At 46.3% G+C, this 25,000-nt stretch overlaps 3 protein-coding genes, 1 long non-coding RNA gene and 1 pseudogene across 4 annotated transcripts in view; 3 read left to right on the forward strand and 2 right to left on the reverse strand.

Annotated features, from left to right (window-relative positions):
• LOC117819768 overlaps positions 1 to 981 on the reverse strand; it is an 8,129-nt gene extending 7,148 nt beyond the window's left edge. Inside the window, exon 1 of the long non-coding RNA XR_004632620.1 lies at positions 752 to 981. This is a non-coding gene — a long non-coding RNA (uncharacterized LOC117819768). The remainder of the gene's footprint in view (positions 1 to 751) is intronic.
• LOC117819767 overlaps positions 1 to 6,897 on the forward strand; it is a 7,480-nt gene extending 583 nt beyond the window's left edge. Inside the window, exons 2-5 of the mRNA XM_034693224.1 lie at positions 66 to 186; positions 3,171 to 3,373; positions 5,356 to 5,501; positions 5,940 to 6,897. Of these exons, the coding sequence (XP_034549115.1) occupies positions 66 to 186; positions 3,171 to 3,373; positions 5,356 to 5,501; positions 5,940 to 6,050 (581 nt within the window). The 3' untranslated portion in view covers positions 6,051 to 6,897. The remainder of the gene's footprint in view (positions 1 to 65; positions 187 to 3,170; positions 3,374 to 5,355; positions 5,502 to 5,939) is intronic.
• On the forward strand, positions 6,472 to 8,755 carry LOC117820353 (annotated as a pseudogene).
• A 4,654-nt stretch (positions 8,756 to 13,409) lies between these two features.
• On the forward strand, positions 13,410 to 14,494 carry LOC117820538 (trace amine-associated receptor 13c-like). The gene is made up of 2 exons (XM_034694356.1): positions 13,410 to 13,582; positions 13,678 to 14,494. The coding sequence occupies exons 1-2, from the start codon at positions 13,410 to 13,412 to the stop codon at positions 14,492 to 14,494; spliced, it is 990 nt and encodes a 329-aa protein (XP_034550247.1).
• A 5,838-nt stretch (positions 14,495 to 20,332) lies between these two features.
• Positions 20,333 to 21,598, reverse strand: LOC117820539 (trace amine-associated receptor 13c-like). The gene is made up of 2 exons (XM_034694357.1): positions 21,396 to 21,598; positions 20,333 to 21,316 (listed from the first exon to the last, which is right to left on the reverse strand). The coding sequence occupies exons 1-2, from the start codon at positions 21,569 to 21,571 to the stop codon at positions 20,500 to 20,502; spliced, it is 993 nt and encodes a 330-aa protein (XP_034550248.1). The 5' UTR covers positions 21,572 to 21,598; the 3' UTR covers positions 20,333 to 20,499.
• Between the last annotated feature and the right edge of the window lie 3,402 nt (positions 21,599 to 25,000).

The raw sequence follows: 25,000 nt of genomic DNA on the forward strand, positions 1-25,000 counted from the left end.
ACTCACTCAGTTGTTGATTTGGAATCAGTCCAAGGAGCCGAGCTGACTGATTCCTGTCTCATCAGGTTTTGTCGTGACTCAGCCGGAGTCTCGGACGGCTAACATCAATGGATACGTCATCATCACCTGTGAACACAACGTCACAGTCCGCTCCATCATAGACGTGGGACTCTACAGCATACCGGCGTACGTATCCTGCTGCTCTTGTGATGTTTGTGATGAGATAAGCTGACAGATATGAAGGAGGCTGTTACTCCTGCACTTTGAAGTGCATGCTGCCTCAACCTGAACTTCTTTGTGTCTCTTTCCTTGATGCTATCAGTGTTTGTGATTCTCCTGCACTGACTGCACTTTCATTCATAAGCCTCTCTGTTAAACCTCCCTGTGGTAGACATGTTACATGTGAGGGATCATGCACAGACCGGCATCTGTTACAAAGACTTTCTGTTCCCACTGTGGAGGCAGGAGGAGTCTGACTCCAAGCAGAGGAAGGTTGGTTCAGCAGAGTCCTAAAGAACTTGATGACAGGACATCATGCCACAGTAAGAAGAAAGAAACCTGTTGGGTGTTTGATGACCCTTAATACCTCTCTGAACCACAAACCCCCTCGACAGACTGCAGATAGTTCAGAACTCGGCTGCTTTTATCTAGAACCACATCGCGCCTGTTTGAGCTTCTCTACATCGGCTGCCAGGACGTTTTAGAATTGATTTTGTATTGTTTATTTTTAAAGCACAGTTTTATCTCTGACCTTTGAACACCGTACCCTCCAGTGCACAGTCTGCGATCCTCGGGCAAAGAGCTGCTTCTGGTCCCAAAAGCTTGTCTGAAAACACAGGGGGGGGGTGGGGGGGGAGGCGTTTTCAGTCCGGGCCCGTCAGCTCTGGGATGAACTGAGGAAATCAGGTTGGCGGTCTCTGAGCTCCCTTTTAAGTCATCGCTCAAAACATTTCCTGATTTTATCTGATCAAGGTGTCTCGCACAGTGTCCTGCTTTTATTTAGTGTTACAGGTGGAGGTAGTCTGAGACCTCCAGGGCTCCTAACGAGACCCTCATTGAGAGCACCTGCCCTCATTGCACCCAGCTGGAGCTCATCAGCCTGGCTGCTCACTAAAAGGAGCTCCTTTCCCTCAGTTTGGTGCGTGCAACAGAGAAGACAACACCTTCAGTTGTTTCCTCTGGGTGTTGTTTGAAGAGAGAGAGTGTGTGTATGTTGATGTATTGTGGAGGGAAGGAGGGAAGGAGGGAAGGAGGGAAGGAGGGAAGGAGGGAAGGAGGGAAGGAGGGAAGGAGGGAAGGAGGGATAATTAAAGAGGATTGATCTCTCAGGAGAGTTTTTTGCAGATTACAGTTGGTTTAGTCCTGTTCCTTAGTTTGTCTACTCTTTGTAGTAGAATTAGCTTTACACCTCCACTCCACCTTTTAGACCCCAAAGGCCTTACATGTGTTTAAGTTTCTTTTTGTTAGTGTGCCTGTCCATGACCTCTGACCTTCATGTCATGCGGCTTGCAGACACGTAACACTAGTTTTTATGATTTCCTGTTCTTTTGATAGTGATGACACGTGCACTAACTGTATGGTCTTTTAAAATGCTCTTTGTTTTGCACATGTCTTTTGAGGCATTGTGAAGCACTTTGTAACGTAGTTTTTAAGGTGCTCTATAAATAAAGACTTATTAATAATAAGAGGGACCTCACGCTCCAGTCAAAACTCCAGATGAGCACAGAGTGACGCTCAAACATCCTCCTGAAGGTGTATTACTCGTGCCTCAGGGTGTTTTTTTATGTGCGTTGTTAAGGGCAGGGCGTGTAAACAACGTTCTGCACGTATCTCAACAGCATGGCTCTGTAAGAGACCAGGGGCTGAACTACGGTGGCTGAGAGGGGCAGGTTTACAGAGGATGAAACACTTTCACAGAGTTTGAGACAAATTTACATTTAAGATTTTAATTTTAACATTAACATTAAACCAAGAACAAAACAAACGTACAAAATCAGAAACTCTTTTAAAGAGACGGAACATTTTCACCAGAAACAAATTTACAAACAGGAATTTACCAAATACAGGAAATGATGTCACAGGTCATTCTGATGTGTCCTTTCAAAATAATAGTCAAACGAAATCCAAAATTACTCCTATTTTTTTTTTCAAATTTCTTTTGGCTTTTATTTTGAAAGGACACATCAGAATGACCCGTGATTGGTCTGTTTTTCTCCTGCTCACTTCCTGTATCTGGTTCGTTGCTTCTCTGGTAGAATCTACGGTTTGTAAATTTGTCTCTTTAAAAGTGTTTCTGATTTTTGTACATTTGTTTTCACTCTGACACACACACACACACACACACACACACACACACACACGCTGTCCCACCTTCCCACCATGATCCTGTCTCGCTCAGTTGGTGGTGCATCATCAGACTATCATGCGTCTGAGCCGCCAATGTTACAACAGGAAGAGGATCTCAAAGGAAAAGAGACGCAAGGTGAAGCTCAGGGAAATAAAGGAAAGGGAAGGCACCGATAGACCAACCGGTCTGGACGGTGGATGGAGGTCTGAAGTCTGAAGCGGGTTTGAGTGTTGGTGATGTTTTCAGGGTCGATCCCTCTGAAGCTGCTCCTGCATGAGAGCTGACTGAAAAGTGAGAGAGACCTGCACCACAACACGACTACACAAACCACAAGCAAAGGACCCTGACATGCAAACAAGTAACCACAGCATGCAGTCAACTAAAAACAAAGTGCCACAAACCACACTGTCACTGACACCCACAATGCATGATGGGAAACTGAGCATGCGAAGCCACTGCTACTGTTTAGAGTTTGTAACAAGATGCAGAAGAGTTTACTCCTGATTTAGGGTCTGACTAAAACCTGAAGGAGTCGTTTTCATCTCCAGGGCTGCAGGGCTGAGGAGAAGGGGTTCAGTTCTCTAGTACATAAAACATGCATGAGATATCACAAGTCTGAGGCTCAGCTCTTCTTCATGTTGAAGTGAGACTGGACTTTAGGCTCTACTGATGAAGACGAGCTCTAGGTCTGCATGGTGCAACCTCAGCTTCAGTCACTAACAGACCAGTTTCATGGACTCTGCTCGCTGACTGAAGACACAGCTTGTTAAGATTCAGAATGATGAGTGACTCCTCCGTCTGACCCGTCTCTGTCTACTTCCAGGGTCGGTGAACGTAAACTGCTCTGCCAGGATAATGTAGTCTGTCAGGACATGGTCCTGAACAAAGAGAGTCCCAACAAGTGCCACTTCATCCTGTTCAACATCAGGCCAGAGGCTTTCAGCATGAAGTACCAGTGTGAGTTCACATTGAATATCAATGAGGTGCACGAACAGAGACAAGGAAGACCAACCACACTGCTGCAAGGTAGGATCACCTGAAACGACCTGAAGAACTAAATACTGATCTAATGTGGTTTACAGTCAGAGTGTCTTTATCTGTATAATACCATCTGATTCTGATAACAAAGGCCGGTTCACTACGGGGGCTGGGAAGTGCAGATTTACAAATGTCCTAAATCAGAAACACTTTTAAAGAGACAGAACATTTTTATTAAATATACAAACTGCAGATACTAAACACAGGAAGTGATCCAGAAGAGATGAATAGAGTTCCACTTTTAGTCTGGACTATGATGAGGTGATGGAAACTGAGATCTGTTCAGAATATTCAATAGAAAATATCAAAAGTTATTCCTATTTATTCAAATACAAAACCAGTCAAAGTTTGGACTCACCTTCTCCTTCAATGGATTGAATTATTGAATTATTTTCATCAGTGTAGATTAAAACTGAGACATCAACACTGTCAAATAATCTGGGTCCAACACAATCTGGATTACAACAGGAGTCAAACAGAGCGATCCATTATGTACTAACCCCCCCTCTGAACAACTGAAGGTCTCACACACAAGGCAAGAGAGAGACCACTTCATGAAGCAGACTCAGAGAAACCATTCCAGGAGACCACTTCATGAAGCAGACTCAGAGAAACCAGTGCTGGAGACCACTTCATGAAGCAGACTGAGAGAAACCATTCCAGGAGACCACTTCATGAAGCAGACTGAGAGAAACCATTCCAGGAGACCACTTCATGAAGCAGACTGAGAGAAACCACTCCAGGAGACCACTTCATGAAGCAGACTGAGAGAAACCACTCCAGGAGACCACTTCATGAAGCAGACTGAGAGAAACCATTCCAGGAGACCACTTCATGAAGCAGACTGAGAGAAACCATTCCAGGACACCACTTCATGAAGCAGACTGAGAGAAACCATTTCAGGAGACCACTTCATGAAGCAGACTGAGAGAAACCATTTCAGGAGACCACTTCATGAAGCAGACTGACAGAAACCATTCCAGGAGACCACTTCATGAAGCAGACTGAGAGAAACCATTCCAGGAGACCACTTCATGAAGCAGACTGAGCGAAACCACTCCAGGAGACCACTTCATGAAGCAGACTGAGAGAAACCATTCCAGGAGACCACTTCATGAAGCAGACTGAGAGAAACCACTCCAGGAGACCACTTCATGAAGCAGACTGAGAGAAACCACTCCAGGGGACCACTTCATGGAGCAGACTGAGAGAAACCATTTCAAGAGACCACTTCATGAAGCAGACTGAGAGAAACCATTTCAGGAGACCACTTTATGAAGCAGACTGAGAGAAACCATTTCAGGAGACCACTTCATGAAGCAGACTGAGAGGAAAAAGGGGGCTCCTTTACAGAATCTAAAATCTAAAACATGTTCTGCTTTGTTTAACACTTTTTGGTTCATTAAATAATTCCATATCTGTTCTTTCATAGTGTTGATGTCTTCAGTATTAATCTACAGTGTTTACAATCATTACAATAATTACAAACCCTTGAATGAGAAGGTGTTTCCAAACTTTTGACTGGAAGTGTATGCTTTTATTTTGAAAGGACACATCAGAATGACCTGTGATTGGTCCGTTTCTCTCTGCCTAAAACAACCCGCTCACTTCCTGTATTTGGTAAATTCCTTTTTGTAAATTTGTTTCTGGTGAAAATGTTCTGTGTCTTTAAAAGAGTTTCTGATTTTGTATGTTTGTTTTGTTCTTGGTAAAAAGTGTTTAATGTCATTTTATTTTATAAAATGTTAAAATGTTTTCTTAAATGTAAATTTGTCTCCAACTTTGTGAAAGTGTTTCATCCTCTGTAAACCTGCCCCTCTCAGCCACCGTAGTTCAGCACATGGACTCTTAGAGCCATGCTGTTGTGATATGTGCAGGATGTGGTTTCACATGTTTCTGAGGTCGTATTAAAGTCTGTCTGTTTGTTAATCAGAGAAGTCTGAACAGGAAACCGTCTCACTTTGTTTCAGGTCAAAAGGATGCTGACTGCAAAACTCCTCCTCCGTCTGATCCGCAGCGCTGGACTCTGCTGGAGTTCATCCTGCTCGGTCTGCTGGCTCTCACGCTGCTGTACAGCTGCATGTTCACATGTTTCCACATCAGACAGAGGGGGAACGTAAGAAACCACGTCTGACACTTTCTCTCACGCCGTTTGTGTCTCACATCCTGAATCTGTACAATGATCTTTGAGGCCAACACGATCACCTCTTTAAACCTTATCATGGTCCACCTCCTGCAGTCTGAGAGCTGATGTCCTCTTCTGTTAGATTCACTGAAAGGCTGCACGGTTAAAGGTTTAAGGAGGTGTTTGTCCTTCTGCAACATGTCACTGTTTGAAAAATCAGACACTCAGGAAATAACATAAAATACCACAACACGTAATGAAACTATTAACACTCCATAAGAGTCCAACAAAGACTGAGTTTAACAGTTTCTGCTTCATCTGGAGCGTCTGCAGCTCCTGTCTGAGTCTCCTGTGGTGTGTCAGAAGACTTGACCCACTGAGTGACGTGTGATTAAGCAAACATCAAACTCTGTTCATGTTTGATTTCAGTTTCAGGTCAACGACATCGACGAGAACGTTGACAGCTATCCAGAACATTCCACGTATGTAGACATGAGGAAAGGCGCTCTGCTCAGGGAACCCGGGGCCCGGGCACACTGAGGGGGACGGACTCGTGCAGCACGAGTCCTGCTGCAGGACCCGTGCAGCAGGACCCGTGCAGCAGGACTCGTGCAGCAGGACCCGTGCAGCAGGACTCGTGCAGCAGGACCCGTGCAGCAGGACCCGTGCAGCAGGACCTGTGCAGCAGGACTCGTGCAGCAGGACCCGTGCAGCAGGACCCGTGCAGCAGGACCCGTGCAGCAGACTTGTGCAGCTTCACTGACGGCCTCAGGCTCAACACATTAATGCAGCTGGTTTCATAGCATTAGCCTCCCTGCTTCACCTCTTCACCTCACCTTCACTTCATCCTGAGTTCAGAAACCATCGTGCTGCAGACGACAGACAGCAGGGGGAGACAGAGACTGTTTCAAAGCTCTCTGTAAATCCCCACAGCTCATGCAGGCAGCTTCAAAATGAGATGATGTCACATCTCAAAGACTTCATGTGGGATTTATAATCAGGGTTTTTCTGTGTAACTGCTGCAGCTCAGTGATGTTTGTGAATTTAAACCTTTGAATTCCTTCAATCTTTAAAGAAGTCTCCTCAGAGATCGACATCGCTGAACTTTAAAGTCCAAATCTTCCTCATCACATCTTTAATATTCACCATATTTAATCTCTGACCTCTCTTTGAAGAAGCTCCTCTCAGTTTTATATTTTAGAGACAAAGGTCAAACCAAGATGCAGGATCATCCTTAAACTCAACAAAGTAAAAGCTTCATGTAGCATCTGTTTTTATTGTGTTTTTATATTTTTACTGTGTCATTGTGTTATCTGTAAATAACTGTGGACCAGCTGTGCTGCGAGCAAAGTGTTTAAATAAAGTTGATTTTATTTCTTGAATTGAACAGTGAATAAACTCCTTCTTTGTTTTAAACAGCAGGTTCAGGTGAGAACACGTTCCTGCTGTTTCTAAACTGAAACAGAGACAGTGATTGAAGGTGTAATACTGATGATGGCCAGCAGAGGGAGACAGTCACAGACATCAGTTAATATTGTATCACCAATAGAGACGCATTCATTGACTTCATGATAGACAAACAGTATTTAAACAATGAATTCACTAATCCTAAAATTAATTACACAAACACTCAGAGACTCTAACTCTGAACATGGAGGGGAGGAAGAGAAAGGGAGGAGGAGGAGAGGAAAGATGAAGACAGGAGGAGGAGAGGAAAGATGAAGACAGGAGGAGGAGAGGAAAGATGAAGACAGGAGGAGGAGAGGAAAGATGAAGACAGGAGGAGGAGAGGAAAGATGAAGACAGGAGGAGGAGAGGAAAGATGAAGAGAGGAGGAGGAGAGGAAAGATGAAGACAGGAGGAGGAGAGGAAAGATGAAGACAGGAGGAGGAGAGGAAAGATGAAGAGAGGAGGAGGAGAGGAAAGATGAAGACAGGAGGAGGAGAGGAAAGATGAAGACAGGAGGAGGAGAGGAAAGATGAAGACAGGAGGAGGAGAGGAAAGATGAAGACAGGAGGAGGAGAGGAAAGATGAAGACAGGAGGAGGAGAGGAAAGATGAAGACAGGAGGAGGAGAGGAAAGATGAAGAGAGGAGGAGGAGAGGAAAGATGAAGAGAGGAGGAGGAGAGGAAAGATGAAGACAGGAGGAGGAGAGGAAAGATGAAGACAGGAGGAGGAGAAGAGGAAAGATGAAGAGAGGAGGAGGAGAGGAAAGATGAAGAGAGGAGGAGGAGAGGAAAGATGAAGAGAGGAGGAAGAGAGGAAAGATGAAGAGAGGAGGAGGAGAGGAAAGATGAAGAGAGGAGGAGGAGAGGAGAGATGAAGAGAGGAGGAAGAGAGGAAAGATGAAGAGAGGAGGAGGAGAGGAAAGATGAAGACAGGAGGAAGAGAGGAAAGATGAAGAGAGGAGGAGGAGAGGAAAGATGAAGAGAGGAGGAGGAGAGGAAAGATGAAGAGAGGAGGAGGAGAGGAAAGATGAAGAGAGGAGGAGGAGAGGAAAGATGAAGAGAGGAGGAAGAGAGGAAAGATGAAGAGAGGAGGAGAGGAAAGATGAAGAGAGGAGGAGAGGAAAGATGAAGAGAGGAGGAGGAGAGGAAAGATGAAGAGAGGAGGAGGAGAGGAAAGATGAAGAGAGGAGGAGGAGAGGAAAGATGAAGACAGGAGGAGGAGAGGAAAGATGAAGAGAGGAGGAAGAGAGGAAAGATGAAGAGAGGAGGAGGAGAGGAAAGATGAAGACAGGAGGAGGGGAGGAAAGATGAAGACAGGAGGAGGAGGAGAGGAAAGATGAAGAGAGGAGGAGGAGAGGAAAGATGAAGAGAGGAGGAGGAGAGGAAAGATGAAGAGAGGAGGAGGAGAGGAAAGATGAAGAGAGGAGGAGGAGAGGAAAGATGAAGACAGGAGGAGGAGAGGAAAGATGAAGACAGGAGGAGGAGAGGAAAGATGAAGAGAGGAGGAAGAGAGGAAAGATGAAGAGAGGAGGAGGAGAGGAAAGATGAAGAGGGGAGGAGGAGAGGAAAGATAAAGACAGGAGGGAGAGAGGAACGATGAAGAGAGGAGGAAGAGAGGAAAGATGAAGACAGGAGGAAGAGAGGAAAGATGAAGAGAGGAGGAAGGATGGGAGGAGAGTGGGGATGACCTGCATCATGTCAGGACAGGGAATGGATCCTGTGACTGGTGCACCTGCTGCTGTAGACACTATCCATGGGGCGCCTGCAGACCAGCGTCCCTGCACCGTTCTGATTTAAAAGAATCTGTGTTGACGATGTTGCTGCACGCACTTACACACAAACACAAGTCAACATCCTCTGAGCTGATCCATCAATCACTCGCTCTCTGCAGCAGGAGTCAGCCGGCCTCAGAGATCTCTTCTCACGCTGCGATCGTGCAACAAAGAGAATGTCACAGAACAAAAGCTGATCCACGTCTGAGGGCTTCTGAAAGAGTCTGAAACAATCACAGACTTCTTACTGAGGGCGTGGAGCCGCTGAGCGACACCTGAGCATCAAGTGGAAACATTCCAGCTGTCAGGTGAACAACATGAGAGAGACGTCAGAGAGAGAGAGAGCCTCCTTCTGTTTCTTCTTTTAAAAATGATTGAACTTCATGTTACCACTGCAGAGCGAGCGCTGCTGGGTCTTTGTGTCAGTCACGTACCGCTGATCTTTAGATGCTGCAGGCTGGTCGTTCTTATCTCATCTCATGACAAGGGAGCTCAGGGACTCCAGAGAGGTCTCTGGTTAGTGACTTTAATGGGACAGGGAGAAGAACTGAGCTGAGTAGCTGCTAGCAGCCCATGCTCGGCCTCCGTGCCTCTCTGCACGGCTTCAGGATCAGGCATCCTTCTCAGAAGTTTGGATCAGAATCGGCCTGAGTTTGCACAGTTTGTCGACCTGAGTGACTTCACAGATCAGTTTCTGAAGCGGTGTCATGAAGCCTAAAGATGGCCACCGCAATACAGGAAACACTGACTCCATCTAACTTTAAGCTCATCTGTAAAGTAGCAAAGAGGTGAAGCTGAGGTCAGAACTGAGCTGCCTGGCAAACAGCGACAACACCCTCACCTCTGCTGAAAGTTTGGCCTTCGTACGATCAAAAGGGATGAGTTATAAAACACCTCAACACAGTTTTACAAATAAAGACATGAGATGGAGACGAAACCGTCTTTTGTGCACGTGTGAAATCCTACTGTAGCAACGGACGAGCTTTGTTTCCTTTGCTTTCAGAGAGAGCTTCAAGTGGACACGTCAGGAACTGCAGTTTTGTGCATTTCTGGCCTCATGTTTCAACACCAAAGACTGCTGCTGGGTCAGTTTGTTCTTTGTCCTCAGGATCAGCTCAGACTGAAACCAGACCTGATTGAACTCTGAGCTGTGGAGGAATTCAAACAGAGGAATAAATTCTTGATTTAATGGAGAGAGAACTGACCGGTCTGATATCTTTCAAACAGAACATGCTCGTCTCTCCTCACCTTCACACTCTCTTTCCACATGAGAGACCAAACCTCAAGAGACCGGATTCTTCAGCCTGTAACAAAAACAAACGCTTACGAAACGCTCACCGAGGATTCACACCTTCCTCCTCCGATGTGATCAAATGTCAGAGGGACCAAACCAATCAGAGGTGTGAAGACAAACAAGCTCCACATGAACAGGTGATCTGAAGTCCTGCAGTCAACACATGATGCAATCTCTGCATGGAGGGACGGTCAGGGACACAGTCAACACATGATGCAAACTCTGCATGGAGGGACGGTCAGGGACACAGTCAACACATGATGCAATCTCTGCATGGAGGGACGGTCAGGGACACTGTCAACACATGATGCAAACTCTGCATGAAGGAACGGTCAGGGACACTGTCAACACATGATGCAAACTCTGCATGGAGGGTTGGTCAGAGACACAGTCAACACATGATGCAAACTCTGCATGAAGGGACGGTCAGGGACACTGTCAACACATGATGCAAACTCTGCATGGAGGGACGGTCAGGGATACTGTCAACACATGATGCAAACTCTGCATGGAGGGACGATCAGGGACACTGTCAACACATGATGCAAACTCTGCATGAAGGAACGGTCAGGGACACTGTCAACACATGATGCAAACTCTGCATGGAGGGACGGTCAGGGACACTGTCAACACATGATGCAAACTCTGCATGGAGGGTTGGTCAGGGACACTGTCAACACATGATGCAAACTCTGCATGGAGGAACGGTCAGGGACACTGTCAACACATGATACAATCTCTGCATGAAGGGATGGTCAGGGACACAGTCAACACATGATGCAATCTCTGCATGGAGGTGATGGTCAGGGACACTGTCAACACATGATGCAATCTCTGCATGGAGGTGATGGTCAGGGACACAGTCAACACATGATGCAATCTCTGCATGAAGGGATGGTCAGGGACACAGTCAACACATGATACAATCTCTGCATGGAGGTGATGGTCAGGGACACAGTCAACACATGATGCAATCTCTGCATGAAGGAACGGTCAGGGACACTGTCAACACATGATGCAAACTGCATGGAGGGTTGGTCAGGGACACAGTCAACACATGATGCAAACTGCATGGAGGGTTGGTCAGGGACACTTTCAACACATGATGCAAACTCTGCATGAAGGAACGGTCAGGGACACTGTCAACACATGATGCAAACTCTGCATGAAGGAACGGTCAGGGACACTGTCAACACATGATGCAAACTGCATGGAGGGTTGGTCAGGGACACAGTCAACACATGATGCAAACTCTGCATGGAGGGACGGTCAGGGACACAGTCAACACATGATGCAAACTCTGCATGGAGGGACGGTCAGGGACACAGTCAACACATGATGCAAACTCTGCATGGAGGGTTGGTCAGGGACACTGTCAACACATGATGCAAACTCTGCATGGAGGGACGGTCAGGGACACTGTCAACACATGATGCAATCTCTGCATGGAGGGACAGTCAGGGACACAGTCAACACATGATGCAAGCTCTGCATGGAGGGACAGTCAGGGACACAGTCAACACATGATGCAAACTCTGCATGGAGGGACGGTCAGGGACACTTTCAACACATGATGCAATCTCTGCATGGAGGGACAGTCAGGGACACAGTCAACACATGATGCAAACTCTGCATGGAGGGACGGTCAGGGACACAGTCAACACATGATGCAAACTCTGCATGGAGGGACGGTCAGGGACACTGTCAACACATGATGCAATCTCTGCATGGAGGGACAGTCAGGGACACTGTCAACACATGATGCAAACTCTGCATGGAGGGACAGTCAGGGACACTGTCAACACATGATGCAAACTCTGCATGGAGGGACAGTCAGGGACACTGTCAACACATGATGCAATCTCTGCATGGAGGGACAGTCAGGGACACTGTCAACACATGATGCAAACTCTGCATGGAGGGACGATCAGGGACACTGTCAACACATGATGCAAACTCTGCATGGAGGGACAGTCAGGGACACTGTCAACACATGATGCAAACTCTGCATGGAGGGACAGTCAGGGACACTGTCAACACATGATGCAAACTCTGCATGGAGGGACAGTCAGGGACACTGTCAACACATGATGCAATCTCTGCATGGAGGGACGATCAGGGACACTGTCAACACATGATGCAAACTCTGCATGGAGGGACGGTCAGGGACACTGTCAACACATGATGCAAACTCTGCATGGAGGGACAGTCAGGGACACTGTCAACACATGATGCAAACTCTGCATGGAGGGACGATCAGGGACACTGTCAACACATGATGCAATCTCTGCATGGAGGAACGGTCAGGGACACTGTCAACACATGATGCAATCTCTGCATGGAGGGACAGTCAGGGACACTGTCAACACATGATGCAAACTCTGCATGGAGGGACAAAGATCTCTCCGATCTAAAGTCCAAACTCTCCATGATGTGCCATGAAGGTCAAATTCACCTGCCGTATTCTGGATTTGACTCAAAACCCCGTCTGTCCTCGTCTGATCAGATAAATATTTATAGTTATGAGGTATAGAAATGAAGCTCATTGTTTGGAGACATCAGAGCAGGTTTTAAAAATCTGCTCAGGTCTCTTAAAGTCGTTGTGAACTTGTCAGTCTGTGTCTTCGTGCTTGATAACATTGTTGGTGTAAACTAAGTTTAATATTTGTCTCAGTGAACCTGAAACCTGCTTTAAACATTGTTTCTGCACGTTCAGTCCAGTCTCTCATCAGCTGTGTGTTCACGCTCTCTCCACCAGTGACAGACATGTGACCCTGCACCTCCACCTGCTCACACATGATCCAGCTCTAAGCTTTATCAAAAAGGAAAGTTTGAAGCCTACTCTTAAAAGTAGAGAGGGTGTCTGCCTCCCGGACCCTGACTGGTAGATGTCAAAGCCCGGTCTAGGTTTAACACGTACAGGTTGAGCACTCAGCTCGTATTGAACACATGAATCTTCAGCTCCAGTCGTGCTTCATGAACGATTCACTCAGACGGTGTGTATTCACCGTGCCCGGCCTCAGACTACCCCTGTGTTATCTCCAGTCTGTGCAGAGACAGGCCTGCAGGGCCCTCAGCAGCAGGACACACAGAGAGGTTGTGTTTTATGAATGAACTTCCATCTGTAGAGAAATCTGATAAACTAATGATAAGAGTTAAACTTTGATACCACAGAGACCAGCTCCCTGCTTCAGCTCGGCCTGTTTGGATCCAAAGACAGACTTAAAGACAGGCTGCAGAACTCTCCACGTGAAGCAGGGTGTGCTCAGGCTGCCTGTCAATCATCATGAACAGAGCAGAGCTCAGAGAAGGAGTGAGGAGAGGAGATATTAAGAGAGCGCTGCAGAGGAGCTCCCGTCATAAAGCAGCCCGTCCTCTCGGAGCGATGGAGACCTACGACAGAACGGAGCTGTGCTTCCCTCAGCTCCTCAACGCTTCCTGCAGGAGGATCGTACGTCCTCACTTTGAGGTCATGCTGACTTACATCCTGCTGTCCACCATCTCTGTGGTCACTGCAGCTCTGAACCTGCTGGTCATCATCTCCATCTCACACTTCAAGTAGCTGTTCTTTCATGACTTTATCAGACTGTTAGATAAAGAGTGTGATCATCTTTGTTTACTCTGTGATTAATGTAGACATGTTTCCTACACAGGCAGCTCCACACTCCCACCAACCTCCTCCTCCTCTCTCTGGCCGTGTCAGACTTCTTCGTGGGCCTCCTCATGTTGTTTCAGATCATGCTCATCGACGGCTGCTGGTTACTGGGGGACCTGGTGTGCACCCTGTATCAGTACGTAGCTTACATTGTTATCTCTGCCTCAGTAGGAACCATGGTGATCATATCCATCGATCGTTACATAGCCATCTGTCATCCTCTGCACTATCAGAGTAAAGTCACCCGTAGGAGAGTCCAGGTCTGCGTGCTCCTGTGCTGGAGCTGCTCTGCAGTCTTTCAGAGTCTGGTCCTGAAGGACATCCTGGAGAAGCCGGGTCGGTACCACTCCTGCTTTGGAGAGTGTATATTCTTTATCAACTACATAGCTGGGATAGCAGACCTCATCTTCACCTTCATTGTCCCCATCACTGTTATTGTTGTTCTGTACATGCGAGTGTTCGTGGTGGCCGTGTCTCAGGCTCGGGCCATTCGCTCTCACGTTGGAGCCGTCGCTCTGCAGCAAGCGTCCAGAGGGACGGTGAAGAAGTCTGAGCTGAAAGCAGCCAGGACTCTGGGCATCGTGGTGATCGTGTTCCTGATCTGTCTCTGCCCGTATTACTGTGTCGCTCTGACGGGTCAGGACAACCTGCTCAACGCTTCCTCTGCTGCCTTCGTCATATGTCTGACGTACTTTAACTCCTGTGTGAACCCCGTGATCTACGCTCTGTTTTACCCCTGGTTCAGGAAGTCCATCAGACTCATCGTCAGTCTGAAGATCTTGCAGCCGGACTCGTGTAACGCTCAGGTGCTGTAGAGACCAGGGGAAGAAATGATGATCAGAAAGTGTGACGACAGGAGAAACAAGACTTCAACACTTTTATTTTATGAGTTTGTTTTTCAAACGTTCATGCATCCTTTCATCCACATCCTTCTTCTCTCCTGCAGCACGCCCTGCAGGTTTCATCCCCATGTTTCATCCCCGTGTTTCAGCTGACCATGCTCTCATGAATGTTTGACTCACCAAAGACTCAGAGACACTTTGTCCACTGTGTTAATGCAGAAGTTCCTTCTCTGACATCTTTAAATGCACTGTTAGAGGGAAACAATGCATGCACAATCACATGGATGTATTTCATTTCATCTGGAAGTAGACACACGTCACTTTGCACTCTTTCTGTGATACAGTTCTCAGTATGTAAGGCCTCTGGCTGAATGCATGGACCGTACAGTAGACAGTCTTTTATCGGATGCTTATTTGAACGTTTAACAGAAAGGTAAAGAGGATAATTGTCTTCAGCCAGGATCAACGTCATGCTTACATCTCCTCAGAAGTCAGAACAGAGACGAGAGGCTGTTAGATTCTGCAGGTCATGAGCAGTGAAGGAGAGGGAATAGATGTGTGTGAGTCTTTGCTCTGTTTTTCAGGATACCCATCTCACAACATCTTGAAGTGATGCCAGAATATTTTGTTTTCATGCACATGTCAGAATAACATCATTTACGATGAAGCAATGTGACAGCTGATGAAATAACCAATCACATCAACACAGCAGATGATGCATCAGCTCCTTTTATGTCTTTGGTTTGTGAGTAACATGAGAGCACGGCTCAGTGACGACACGGTGATGAGATGTTTTGTGCAAAATGACTCTTCTTGCTTTCAAGATCGAATCACAGCTGAGTGTTTGAGAGTTTAGGAGCTAATGTTTGAGTTTGGTAAAGTTTGATTTGTATATTGAAGGAAGGTGTGGGACAGTAGAGCAGGAATGGTTGAATGATGCTTCTGTGCACACTGAGAGTCTCACTGCTTCTTTTCTTCATGTCCTTTCTGTGTTAGAACTGAGTTTGGCCTCTTGGCTCAGTCTCCTGCCTCATGTACAGAGATGAAAGTCCTGAAGCTGGCGGTCCCTCCCTGCATGTCACCCCCCCCCCTCTCTCTGTTAGGATTTTGTAGTCCCTCTGTTTTATCGGGATCCAACAGCAAAACCAGCAGATGGTAAAAGGGGACAGGGGATTTATTTGAATAATAATGAGGTGAGCTGCAGGACTGAGGACGGGCTGAGAGGGCTGCTGGAGTTAGGCAGAGACGCTGAGGGGAGACTGATGCTGCACCGAGGAGGAAGAGGGGAAGGCCGTGAGGGTTACAGCGTCAGTGTGGCTTAAAGCTCAGAAAGAAACAGGAACTTAGAGAAGAATCAAGAGAGCTGCACAAGTTCATACCAACCAGAGACAATCCTGCAGCACGAGAAACAACAACCAGGCTCCTGATTAGACACTAACGAGAGTGAAGGAGGAGCAGGTGTGTGAAGGAGCAGCAGGTGTGTGAAGGAGGAGCAGGTGTGTGAAGGAGGAGCAGGTGTGTGAAGGAGGAGCAGGTGTGTGAAGGAGGAGCAGGTGTGTGAAGGAGGAGCAGGTGTGTGAAGGAGGAGCAGGTGTGTGAACGAGGAGCAGGTGTGTGAAGGAGGAGCAGGTGTGTGAAGGAGGAGCAGGTGTGTGAAGCAGGAGCAGGTGTGTGAAGGAGGAGCAGGTGTGTGAAGGAGGAGCAGGTGTGTGAAAGAGGAGCAGGTGTGTGAAGGAGGAGCAGGTGTGTGAAGGAGGAGCAGGTGTTTGAAGGAGGAGCAGGTGTGTGAAGGAGGAGCAGGTGTTTGAACGAGGAGCAGGTGTTTGAAGGAGGAGCAGGTGTGTGAAGGAGGAGCAGGTGTTTGAAGGAGGAGCAGGTGTTTGAAGGAGGAGCAGGTGTGTGAACGAGGAGCAGATGTGTGAAGGAGGAGCAGGTGTTTGAAGGAGGAGCAGGTGTTTGAAGGAGGAGCAGGTGTGTGAACGAGGAGCAGATGTGTGAAGGAGGAGCGGGTGTGTGAAAGAGGAGCAGGTGTGTAAAGGAGGAGCAGGTGTGTGAGTGAGGAGCAGGTGTGTGAAGGAGGAGCAGGTGTGTGAAGGAGGAGCAGGTGTGTGAAGGAGGAGCAGGTGTGTGAAGGAGGAGCAGGTGTGTGAAGGAGGAGCAGGTGTGTGTGAGTGAGGAGCAGGTGTGTGAAGGAGGAGCAGGTGTGTGTGAAGGAGGAGCAGGTGTGCGAGTGAGGAGCAGGTGTGTGAAGGAGGAGCAGGTGTGTGAAGGAGGAGCAGGTGTGTGAACGAGGAGCAGGTGTGTGAAGGAGGAGCAGGTGTGTGAAGGAGGAGCAGGTGTGTGAAGGAGGAGCAGGTGTGTGAAGGAGGAGCAGGTGTGTGAAGGAGGAGCAGAAGGAGGAGCAGGTGTGTGAAGGAGGAGCAGGTGTGTGAAGGAGGAGCAGAAGGAGGAGCAGGTGTGTGAAGGAGGAGCAGGTGTGTGAAAGAGGAGCAGGTGTGTGAAAGAGGAGCAGGTGTGTGAAGGAGGAGCAGGTGTGTGAAGGAGGAGCAGGTGTGTGAAGGAGGAGCAGGTGTGTGAGTGAGGAGCAGGTGTGTGAAGGAGGAGCAGGTGTGTGAAGGAGGAGCAGGTGTGTGAAGGAGGAGCAGGTGTGTGAAGGAGGAGCAGGTGTGTGAGTGAGGAGCAGGTGTGTGAAGGAGGAGCAGGTGTGTGAAGGAGGAGCAGGTGTGTGAAGGATGAGCAGGTGTGTGAGTGAGGAGCAGGTGTGTGAAGGAGGAGCAGAAGGAGGAGCAGGTGTGTGAAGGAGGAGCAGGTGTGTGAAGGAGGAGCAGGTGTGTGAAGGAGGAGCAGGTGTGTGAAGGAGGAGCAGGTGTGTGAAGGAGGAGCAGGTGTGTGAGTGAGGAGCAGGTGTGTGAAGGAGGAGCAGGTGTGTGAGTGAGGAACAGGTGTGTGAAGGAGGAGCAGGTGTGTGAAGGAGGAGCAGGTGTGTGAAGGAGGAGCAGGTGTGTGAAGGAGGAGCAGGTGTGTGTGAGTGAGGAGCAGGTGTGTGAAAGAGGAGCAGGTGTGTGAGTGAGGAGCAGGTGTGTGAAGGAGGAGCAGGTGTGTGAAGGAGGAGCAGGTGTGTGAAGGAGGAGCAGGTGTGTGAAGGAGGAGCAGGTGTGTAAAGGAGGAGCAGGTGTGTGAAGGAGGAGCAGGTGTGTGAAGGAGGAGCAGGTGTGTGAAGGAGGAGCAGGTGTGTGAAGGAGGAGCAGGTGTGTGAGTGAGGAGCAGGTGTGTGAAGGAGGAGCAGGTGTGTGAAGGAGGAGCAGGTGTGTGAAAGAGGAGCAGGTGTGTGAAGGAGGAGCAGGTGTGTGAAGGAGGAGCAGGTGTGTGAAGGAGGAGCAGGTGTGTGAAGGAGGAGCAGAAGGAGGAGCAGGTGTGTGAAGGAGGAGCAGGTGTGTGAGTGAGGAGCAGGTGTGTGAAGGAGGAGCAGGTGTGTGAAGGAGGAGCAGGTGTGTGAAGGAGGAGCAGAAGGAGGAGCAGGTGTGTGAAGGAGGAGCAGGTGTGTGAAGGAGGAGCAGAAGGAGGAGCAGGTGTGTGAAAGAGGAGCAGGTGTGTGAAGGAGGAGCAGGTGTGTGAAGGAGGAGCAGGTGTGTGAAGGCGGAGCAGAAGGAGGAGCAGGTGTGTGAAGGAGGAGCAGGTGTGTGAAGGAGGAGCAGGTGTGTGAAGGAGGAGCAGGTGTGTGTGAGTGAGGAGCAGTTGTGTGAAGGAGGAGCAGGTGTGTGAAGGAGGAGCTGCAGGAGGAGCAGGTGTGTGAGTGAGGAGCAGGTGTGTGAAGGAGGAGCAGGTGTGTGAAGGAGGAGCTGCAGGAGGAGCAGGTGTGTGAAGGAGGAGCAGAAGGAGGAGCAGGTGTGTGAAGGAGGAGCAGGTGTGTGAAGGAGGAGCTGCAGGAGGAGCAGGTGTGTGAAGGAGGAGCAGGTGTATGAAGGAGGAGCAGGTGTGTGAAGGAGGAGCAGGTGTATGAAGGAGGAGCAGGTGTGTGAAGGAGGAGCAGGTGTGTGAGTGAGGAGCAGGTGTATGAAGGAGGAGCAGGTGTGTGAAGGAGGAGCAGGTGTGTGAAGGAGGAGCAGGTGTGTGTGAGTGAGGAGCAGGTGTGTGAAGGAGGAGCAGGTGTCTGAAGGAGGAGCAGGTGTGTGAAGGAGGAGCAGGTGTGTGAAGGAGGAGCAGGTGTGTGAAGGAGGAGCAGGTGTGTGAAGGAGGAGCAGAAGGAGGAGCAGGTGTGTGAAGGAGGAGCAGGTGTGTGAAGGAGGAGCTGCAGGAGGCCCCAGACTCTGAGAACAGAGGAGGAGAACCACAGAGGAAACACATAATGCACCAAAAACAATCAAATGTTCCCGAACCAGCACTCTCTCCTGTTTCCTGCTCCAGACACTGCCCTATCCTTTCAGAATAAAAGCATGAAATCCCAAACCCCATTCACTTTATGTGGCTCAGATATATTTGATTTAATTCTCTTATATGAATGAAATGAAAGCTCTGTCCTCAGATCCTGTTAATAAGACTCAAACCTTCACTTCTAACCTTATAGAGCTAAATAGAGCTTTAACTCATTTTTACAGACTTGATTTTATGTGACTTCCTCCTGCGTTAACCTCTATTTTATTATTATTATTATTTAGCATTTATCCAACTTATGTATTGTTTTACATTTTATTTGATTATTTATTGTTTTAAATACTTAAAAATAAAATAAACACAGTAAAATTAATATAATAAGTAAGAGTGGAAAGAAAAGATAAAAAGAAGGTAGAGTTAACAAGATCAGAAGAACACGAGAAATAAATAGATCAATAATTAAATGTTTTAAATAAATACTTTTTATAAATAAGTTAAACAAATGTTAAAGCAATGATTAAAATAATCATTTAAATACTACTAATAATAATAATAACAATGCAGTTGAGGGCTAAAAATAAACCACTCCAAATTAAAAGCTAGATTAAAAAGTTAAGTCTTAAGTTTACTAAATTTTGGATTTATTTTCTGGACTCTTTAAGAAGTTTTTATTTACCTCTTTTTGTTCTCTTGTGAAATAAATCTTTACTTTCTGCACATCAGTCCTCCTACGCTTTAACAAAAACAAAAAATAATAGATGATGAAATCAAATGTATGAATGAGAAGGCTTCCAAACTTTTCACTGGTAGTGAATGTTAGATTTGTTATATTTAATTTAATGTAATCCATTTATTTTTATCTTTCTTGTTATTATTATTTTTATTTTTAACCCTGATCTGTGTTGAAAGCTGCTGTAATAAAATCCTTTCCTCCACCTGGGATCAATAAATCACATCTAATCCATCCTATCTGTTATTGTGTTCCACGCTGTCTCAGTCCAGACCACGTTATAAAGATATACAGTTTTCTTCAACAATCATTATATAACATGAGGAACAATCACAACCTGACTCCTTATTAAATAAAGTTTCTCTGCACACGTCTCAATGTTCAAAACCACCTTTATTATAAATCTATAAACATGTATAGTTAATATTTTGATGCATAGCTTTCCTAAAGTGGCTTCAGTCAGTGTATCCATATTGAATTATGTGTTTGTTGTTAATATGAGTTGAAATAAACTTTTAAATGTCTCCTACTGTAACACACATGAACCACATGTCCCAGACGAATGTGTCATTTCTTATTTATCATGTTTAAATTTTTAAATTAGTCACAAAACTGAAAATCTGCACTTTTAAATAGTTAAGAAAATAAACTTTTGGTCTGTTCTTCTCACAGTAGATTCAGATATTCTTTATTATAATAAATGTCTCTGTCGTCGCAGCTACAGTCACAGTAAACACATCATATCAGCAGAGAAGACACAACAACAAGAAGACTCAAACATGTTTCTGAAACACACCAAGAAGAGAAGAGGTCTGTGTTAAATCAGTGAGCAGAGATGTCTCTTCATGTTTCAGGATGTGTGGATGCATATGAGTCTTCACAGTATGTTGGCCTCACAGGAGTCAGGCTTCAGGATCTGCAGCGTGAAGATGAGTCTGATGGTCTTTCTGAACCAGGGGTAGAAGAGGGCGTAGATCAGAGGGTTCAGACACGAGTTAAAGTAGAACAGACAGATGATGAAGGCAGCGGAGGACGTGCTGAGCGCAGCGCCCTGACCTGAGAGAGCAACACAGAAATACGGACACACACACACCAGGAACACAACCACCACCACCCCCAGAGTCCTGGCAGCCTTCATCTCAGACCTCATGGCCGTAACGGTCACTGAGCACTGCAGGGTGATGGACTTCAGGTGAGTCCGCATCGCACGAGCCTGAGACACAGCCACCGCAAACACTCTCAGGTACAGGAGAACAATCACAGAGATGGGACCCAGGAAGGACATGATGAGGTCCACGAATCCAGAAACCTGATCAATGATAACCACACATTCTCCCACACAGGATTTAAACTTCCCCAGGTATTTCAGGTTGTTCCTGAATCTCACACAGTGAAAGAGGAGAGAGAACGTCCAGCAGAACGACACAGAGAAATCTACCTTCCTGTGAGTGAGCACAGAGGAGTAGTGCAGAGGGTGACAGATGGCCACGTAGCGGTCGATAGATATGAGCACCATGGTTCCTATGGAGGCGGAGGTGAAGGTGTAGTCCAGGACAAAGTAGAAAGCACACACTTGATCACCGAAGTACCAGCAGCCCTCCACGAGAGCGATCTGAAACATCATGAGGAGGCCGATGGAGAAATCTGAGACAGCCAGAGAGAGGAGGAGGAGGTTTGTGGGTGTTTGCAGCTGCCTGCAGAGAGCAACATGTCATTAAACACAGCATCAAAGCATCCAGCAGGAGAAACAAGCAGGTACAATCACAAGTTTACTTGTAGTGTGAGATGGAGATGATGACGAGCAGGTTGAGAGTCACAGTGAGCACACAGATGACGGACAGTGTGATGTAAATGAGCGTGGAGACAGATTTAGGATGCTGCAGCTTTGTGCAAGAGGAGTTGAGGAGTTGTGGAAAGCAGAGTTCAGCTCCCTCCAGGGTCTCCATCATCTGAGGGGAGAGTCTGCCCTGCTCTGCTCCTCCATCCCTCCGCTCTCCTCCTGTTATCTGCAAGATTTATACCTGAAGTTTCTTCATCAAGTATCCCAACACGCCTCCTCTGCTTTGTTCCCCCTGGTGTTCTTTGTTGACGTAAACATCCCTCTGTTCAGTTCATGAAGGTTTCATTTAAAACACAATAAACTCAATGTTTTAAAAAGTTGTTTTAACCCTCAGAGAATTCAGAATTATCCTAAACACACTGACTTAAATATTATAAAAAATCACTGCATTAAACACAGACATGACTCTGTAGTGGAAGTCACTGCATTAAACACAGACATGACTCTGTAGTGGAAGTCACTGCATTAAACACAGACATGACTCTGTAGTGGAAGTCACTGCATTAAACACAGACATGACTCTGTAGTGGAAGTCACTGCATTAAAACAGTCATGACTCTGTAGTAGAAGTCACTGCATTAAACACAGACATGACTCTGTAGTGGAAGTCACTGCATTAAAAACAGACATGACTCTGTAGTGGAAGTCACTGCATTAAACACAGACATGACTCTGTAGTGGAAGTCACTGCATTAAACACAGACATGACTCTGTAGTAGAAGTCACTGCATTAAACACAGACATGACTCTGTAGTGGAAGTCACTGCATTAAACACAGACATGACTCTGTAGTGGAAGTCACTGCATTAAACACAGACATGACTCTGTAGTAGAAGTCACTGCATTAAACACAGACATGACTCTGTAGTGGAAGTCACTGCATTAAAAACAGACATGACTCTGTAGTGGAAGTCACTGCATTAAACACAGACATGACTCTACTCCATTAATAACTAAGTATGTGTTTGCACATTGGTCTAATAGTTCAGAGGACACCTTTAAAGATCTGTTAAAGCTCCATACTGGTGGTGCCAGCTCTGCCAGTGTTAGTCTCTCTCTGTAACTGATTCTGTTCATGTTGTTTCACAGACTCTGTGATCTTGAGGCTTTGCTTGATGTAAACTTTCATCTCAGTGTTTTCTTACTTTAAACTAGACTGTAGGAATTTAAATGTACCTGACTAGGAATATATCCCTGACTATCAGTCAGATGTGTCCCCAGATGTGATGGATTCTGTCATGAGTTGATGTTAAGTGTGTTTCATGCCTTGGTTCCTCCCCATGTTTATTCTGTATTAGTTATCCTCTGTCTCTGTTCTGTGTTTAGTGATCCATGTCTCTTGTTGTGTTGTCTTGGTCTTGTCTTGTGTTTCCTGTTTTAATTTGTAGTTCTTGCTCCCTGTGTCTTTAGTTTAGTGTTACATCATGTCCTTGTGTGTTTCCCTCCTTGTTGATTACCCTCATTAGTCTCACCTGTGTCCTCACCTGTGTTAATCACTCTGTGTATTCAGCTCCTCTGTTCCCCCTCTCCTGTGTTGGATCATTGTTCATCTCTCCTGTGTTTTCTCTGTGTTTCTTTATCCCAGTGTTTTAAGTAAGTTTTGTTTGTACCTGTTGTTCTTTTGTTTATTAAAACCTTTTATTTTTAATCTACACTTGACTCCTTCTTCCACCATCCCATCCCCATGACAGATTCAGTTTGTGTCACCACCTCCCTCCAAGTGTCATTAAAGTACGTCAGCTTGTGTTTCTGTTGTTAGTCAGATGATACACAAACGAACAAACTACACCTGAAATTACAATCACATTACAATCAGCCCTGTTAGTGGACATCGACCCGTCACAGTAAATAATGTGCCGTGCTCTGATTATTCATTTATTCATTTATTTAGTGACTGCTGATTCAGAGAGGAGGATTTGGGGGGCAGACCGGTCACAGATCAGCTGTGAGGAACATTACACCGCCTCTGAGGAAGATCAGTGACGTGCAGTTTGTAAGACGTGTTCAGAGACATTTGAAGAGGAGGGAATAAAGAGAATATTTGAAGAGTTCATTTGCAAAAACAGATAATTCCTTTTATACATTTTCAAAAATAACATTTCTTTTTGATATAGACTCCTAATAAAGCTGCATTGTCAATCTCTGATTAGTAAAGACATTTTGACTTAGTCAAAGCCACCCAACCTCAGTGGATTGATCATACCAAAAGCTAGTATTGGAAAAAATTAGGGATGCTCCGATCAGGTTTTATGCTGCCGATTCCTATACCGATCAGCCATGAGTGCCGATCACTGCCGATCACCGATACCGATCACATGGACTTTCTGTACATTTTTCAATTTAGTTATGATGAGTGCTACATCATCTGGGCAAACAGGAACCATAAAATCACCTTAATTTAGAAAAAAAACGTCTTTTAATTTACTTCTTCAAGAGAAAAAATACAAAAACCTTGCAGACACAAAGCAGCAACTATTCAGTCAAAAAGAGAACTGAAAGACACTTAATGTTCCTGCTATCAGTAACACAGTCTTTAACAGACTGGAAACATTAAGGCTCTCAACAGGCTGAATAGTGCAGAAAGTCAAATCAATAAAAGACAATATATCTCTCAAGTTTGCCTTTCTGAATATGCCATGTTTGAAACTCGTGAAACTTACAGAGAATGGGATTCCTTCTTTATGGAGACGTTGGATGTGAGAGTACAGTCTGGTGGAGTTCTGGCAGCGCTACGTCTCTATGAAATATTTACGCCCCGGTGGCACGTAGCGGGGCTCCGAGTGAGAGAGCAGTCGGCGGACCCCGGTGTTTTCCACCTCTGAGAAAGGCTCATCTAACCCCATTCAATTATTTTTGGGGTTATTTGCTCACAGCCTTCTGACTGTCACGCTCATACAGGCGAGTGTTGCCACTGTGGGCTGTTAGCTGCCGTCTGACTGATGCTGCTCCGGCTGTCTTCTTTTCATTCACTGCCGTGAGCCTCAAAACCTCACCATACTCTGCCAAGTGTTTGTTCTTTAAATGTCTTATTAAATTGGTTTTGTTGAGGCTTTTTTAACGTGCTTCAACTGTGAGGCATTTTTTCGTCGCATGTGTTGCAGGATGCAAACTTTACATCACTCTCACAGACTGTAAAAGTTCCACATGACAGACATGTTTGTTGTGGTTTGCTGCTGCACGCCTGCACAGTGAGAAGGAAAGGGGGAGGGGGCACACGACACACAGGTCCTCTTCAGGCTGCAGGCTGCAAAGTATGAGCTACAGGTGATGGTTTTTGTGATCGGCAATGAAAGGCATTGATCGGCATACGCCGATCACGTACTTTTTCACAGAAATCGGCCGATAATGATCGGTGGCCGATCGATCGGAGCATCCCTAGAAAAAATATGTTTTTTGACTTTTTTTTTAAGTGAGTGAATTATTTTTGCAAATGAACTCTTCATTTGAATCCAGCACATCTCAGATCTTATTCTAAGAGCAGACACTGAGTCACAAACACAAAGCAAACATTGGTGTCAGTATGAGCTACATGTGATTT

The sequence above is a fragment of the Notolabrus celidotus genome, chromosome 10 (genome assembly GCF_009762535.1).
Source record: "Notolabrus celidotus isolate fNotCel1 chromosome 10, fNotCel1.pri, whole genome shotgun sequence".
NCBI lineage: Eukaryota > Metazoa > Chordata > Actinopteri > Labriformes > Labridae > Notolabrus > Notolabrus celidotus.

Bases quoted from the DNA above. Each gene is read 5' to 3' on its own strand.
- LOC117820539 (XM_034694357.1), bottom strand. From the start codon at position 21,571: ATGATGGAGACCCTGGAGGGAGCTGAACTCTGCTTTCCACAACTCCTC. The intron at 21,317-21,395 runs GTAAACTTGTGA...TGCTCTCTGCAG, and splicing joins ATCTCCATCTCACACTACAA to GCAGCTGCAAACACCCACAA.
- LOC117820538 (XM_034694356.1), top strand. From the start codon at position 13,410: ATGGAGACCTACGACAGAACGGAGCTGTGCTTCCCTCAGCTCCTCAAC. The intron at 13,583-13,677 runs GTAGCTGTTCTT...TTTCCTACACAG, and splicing joins ATCTCCATCTCACACTTCAA to GCAGCTCCACACTCCCACCA.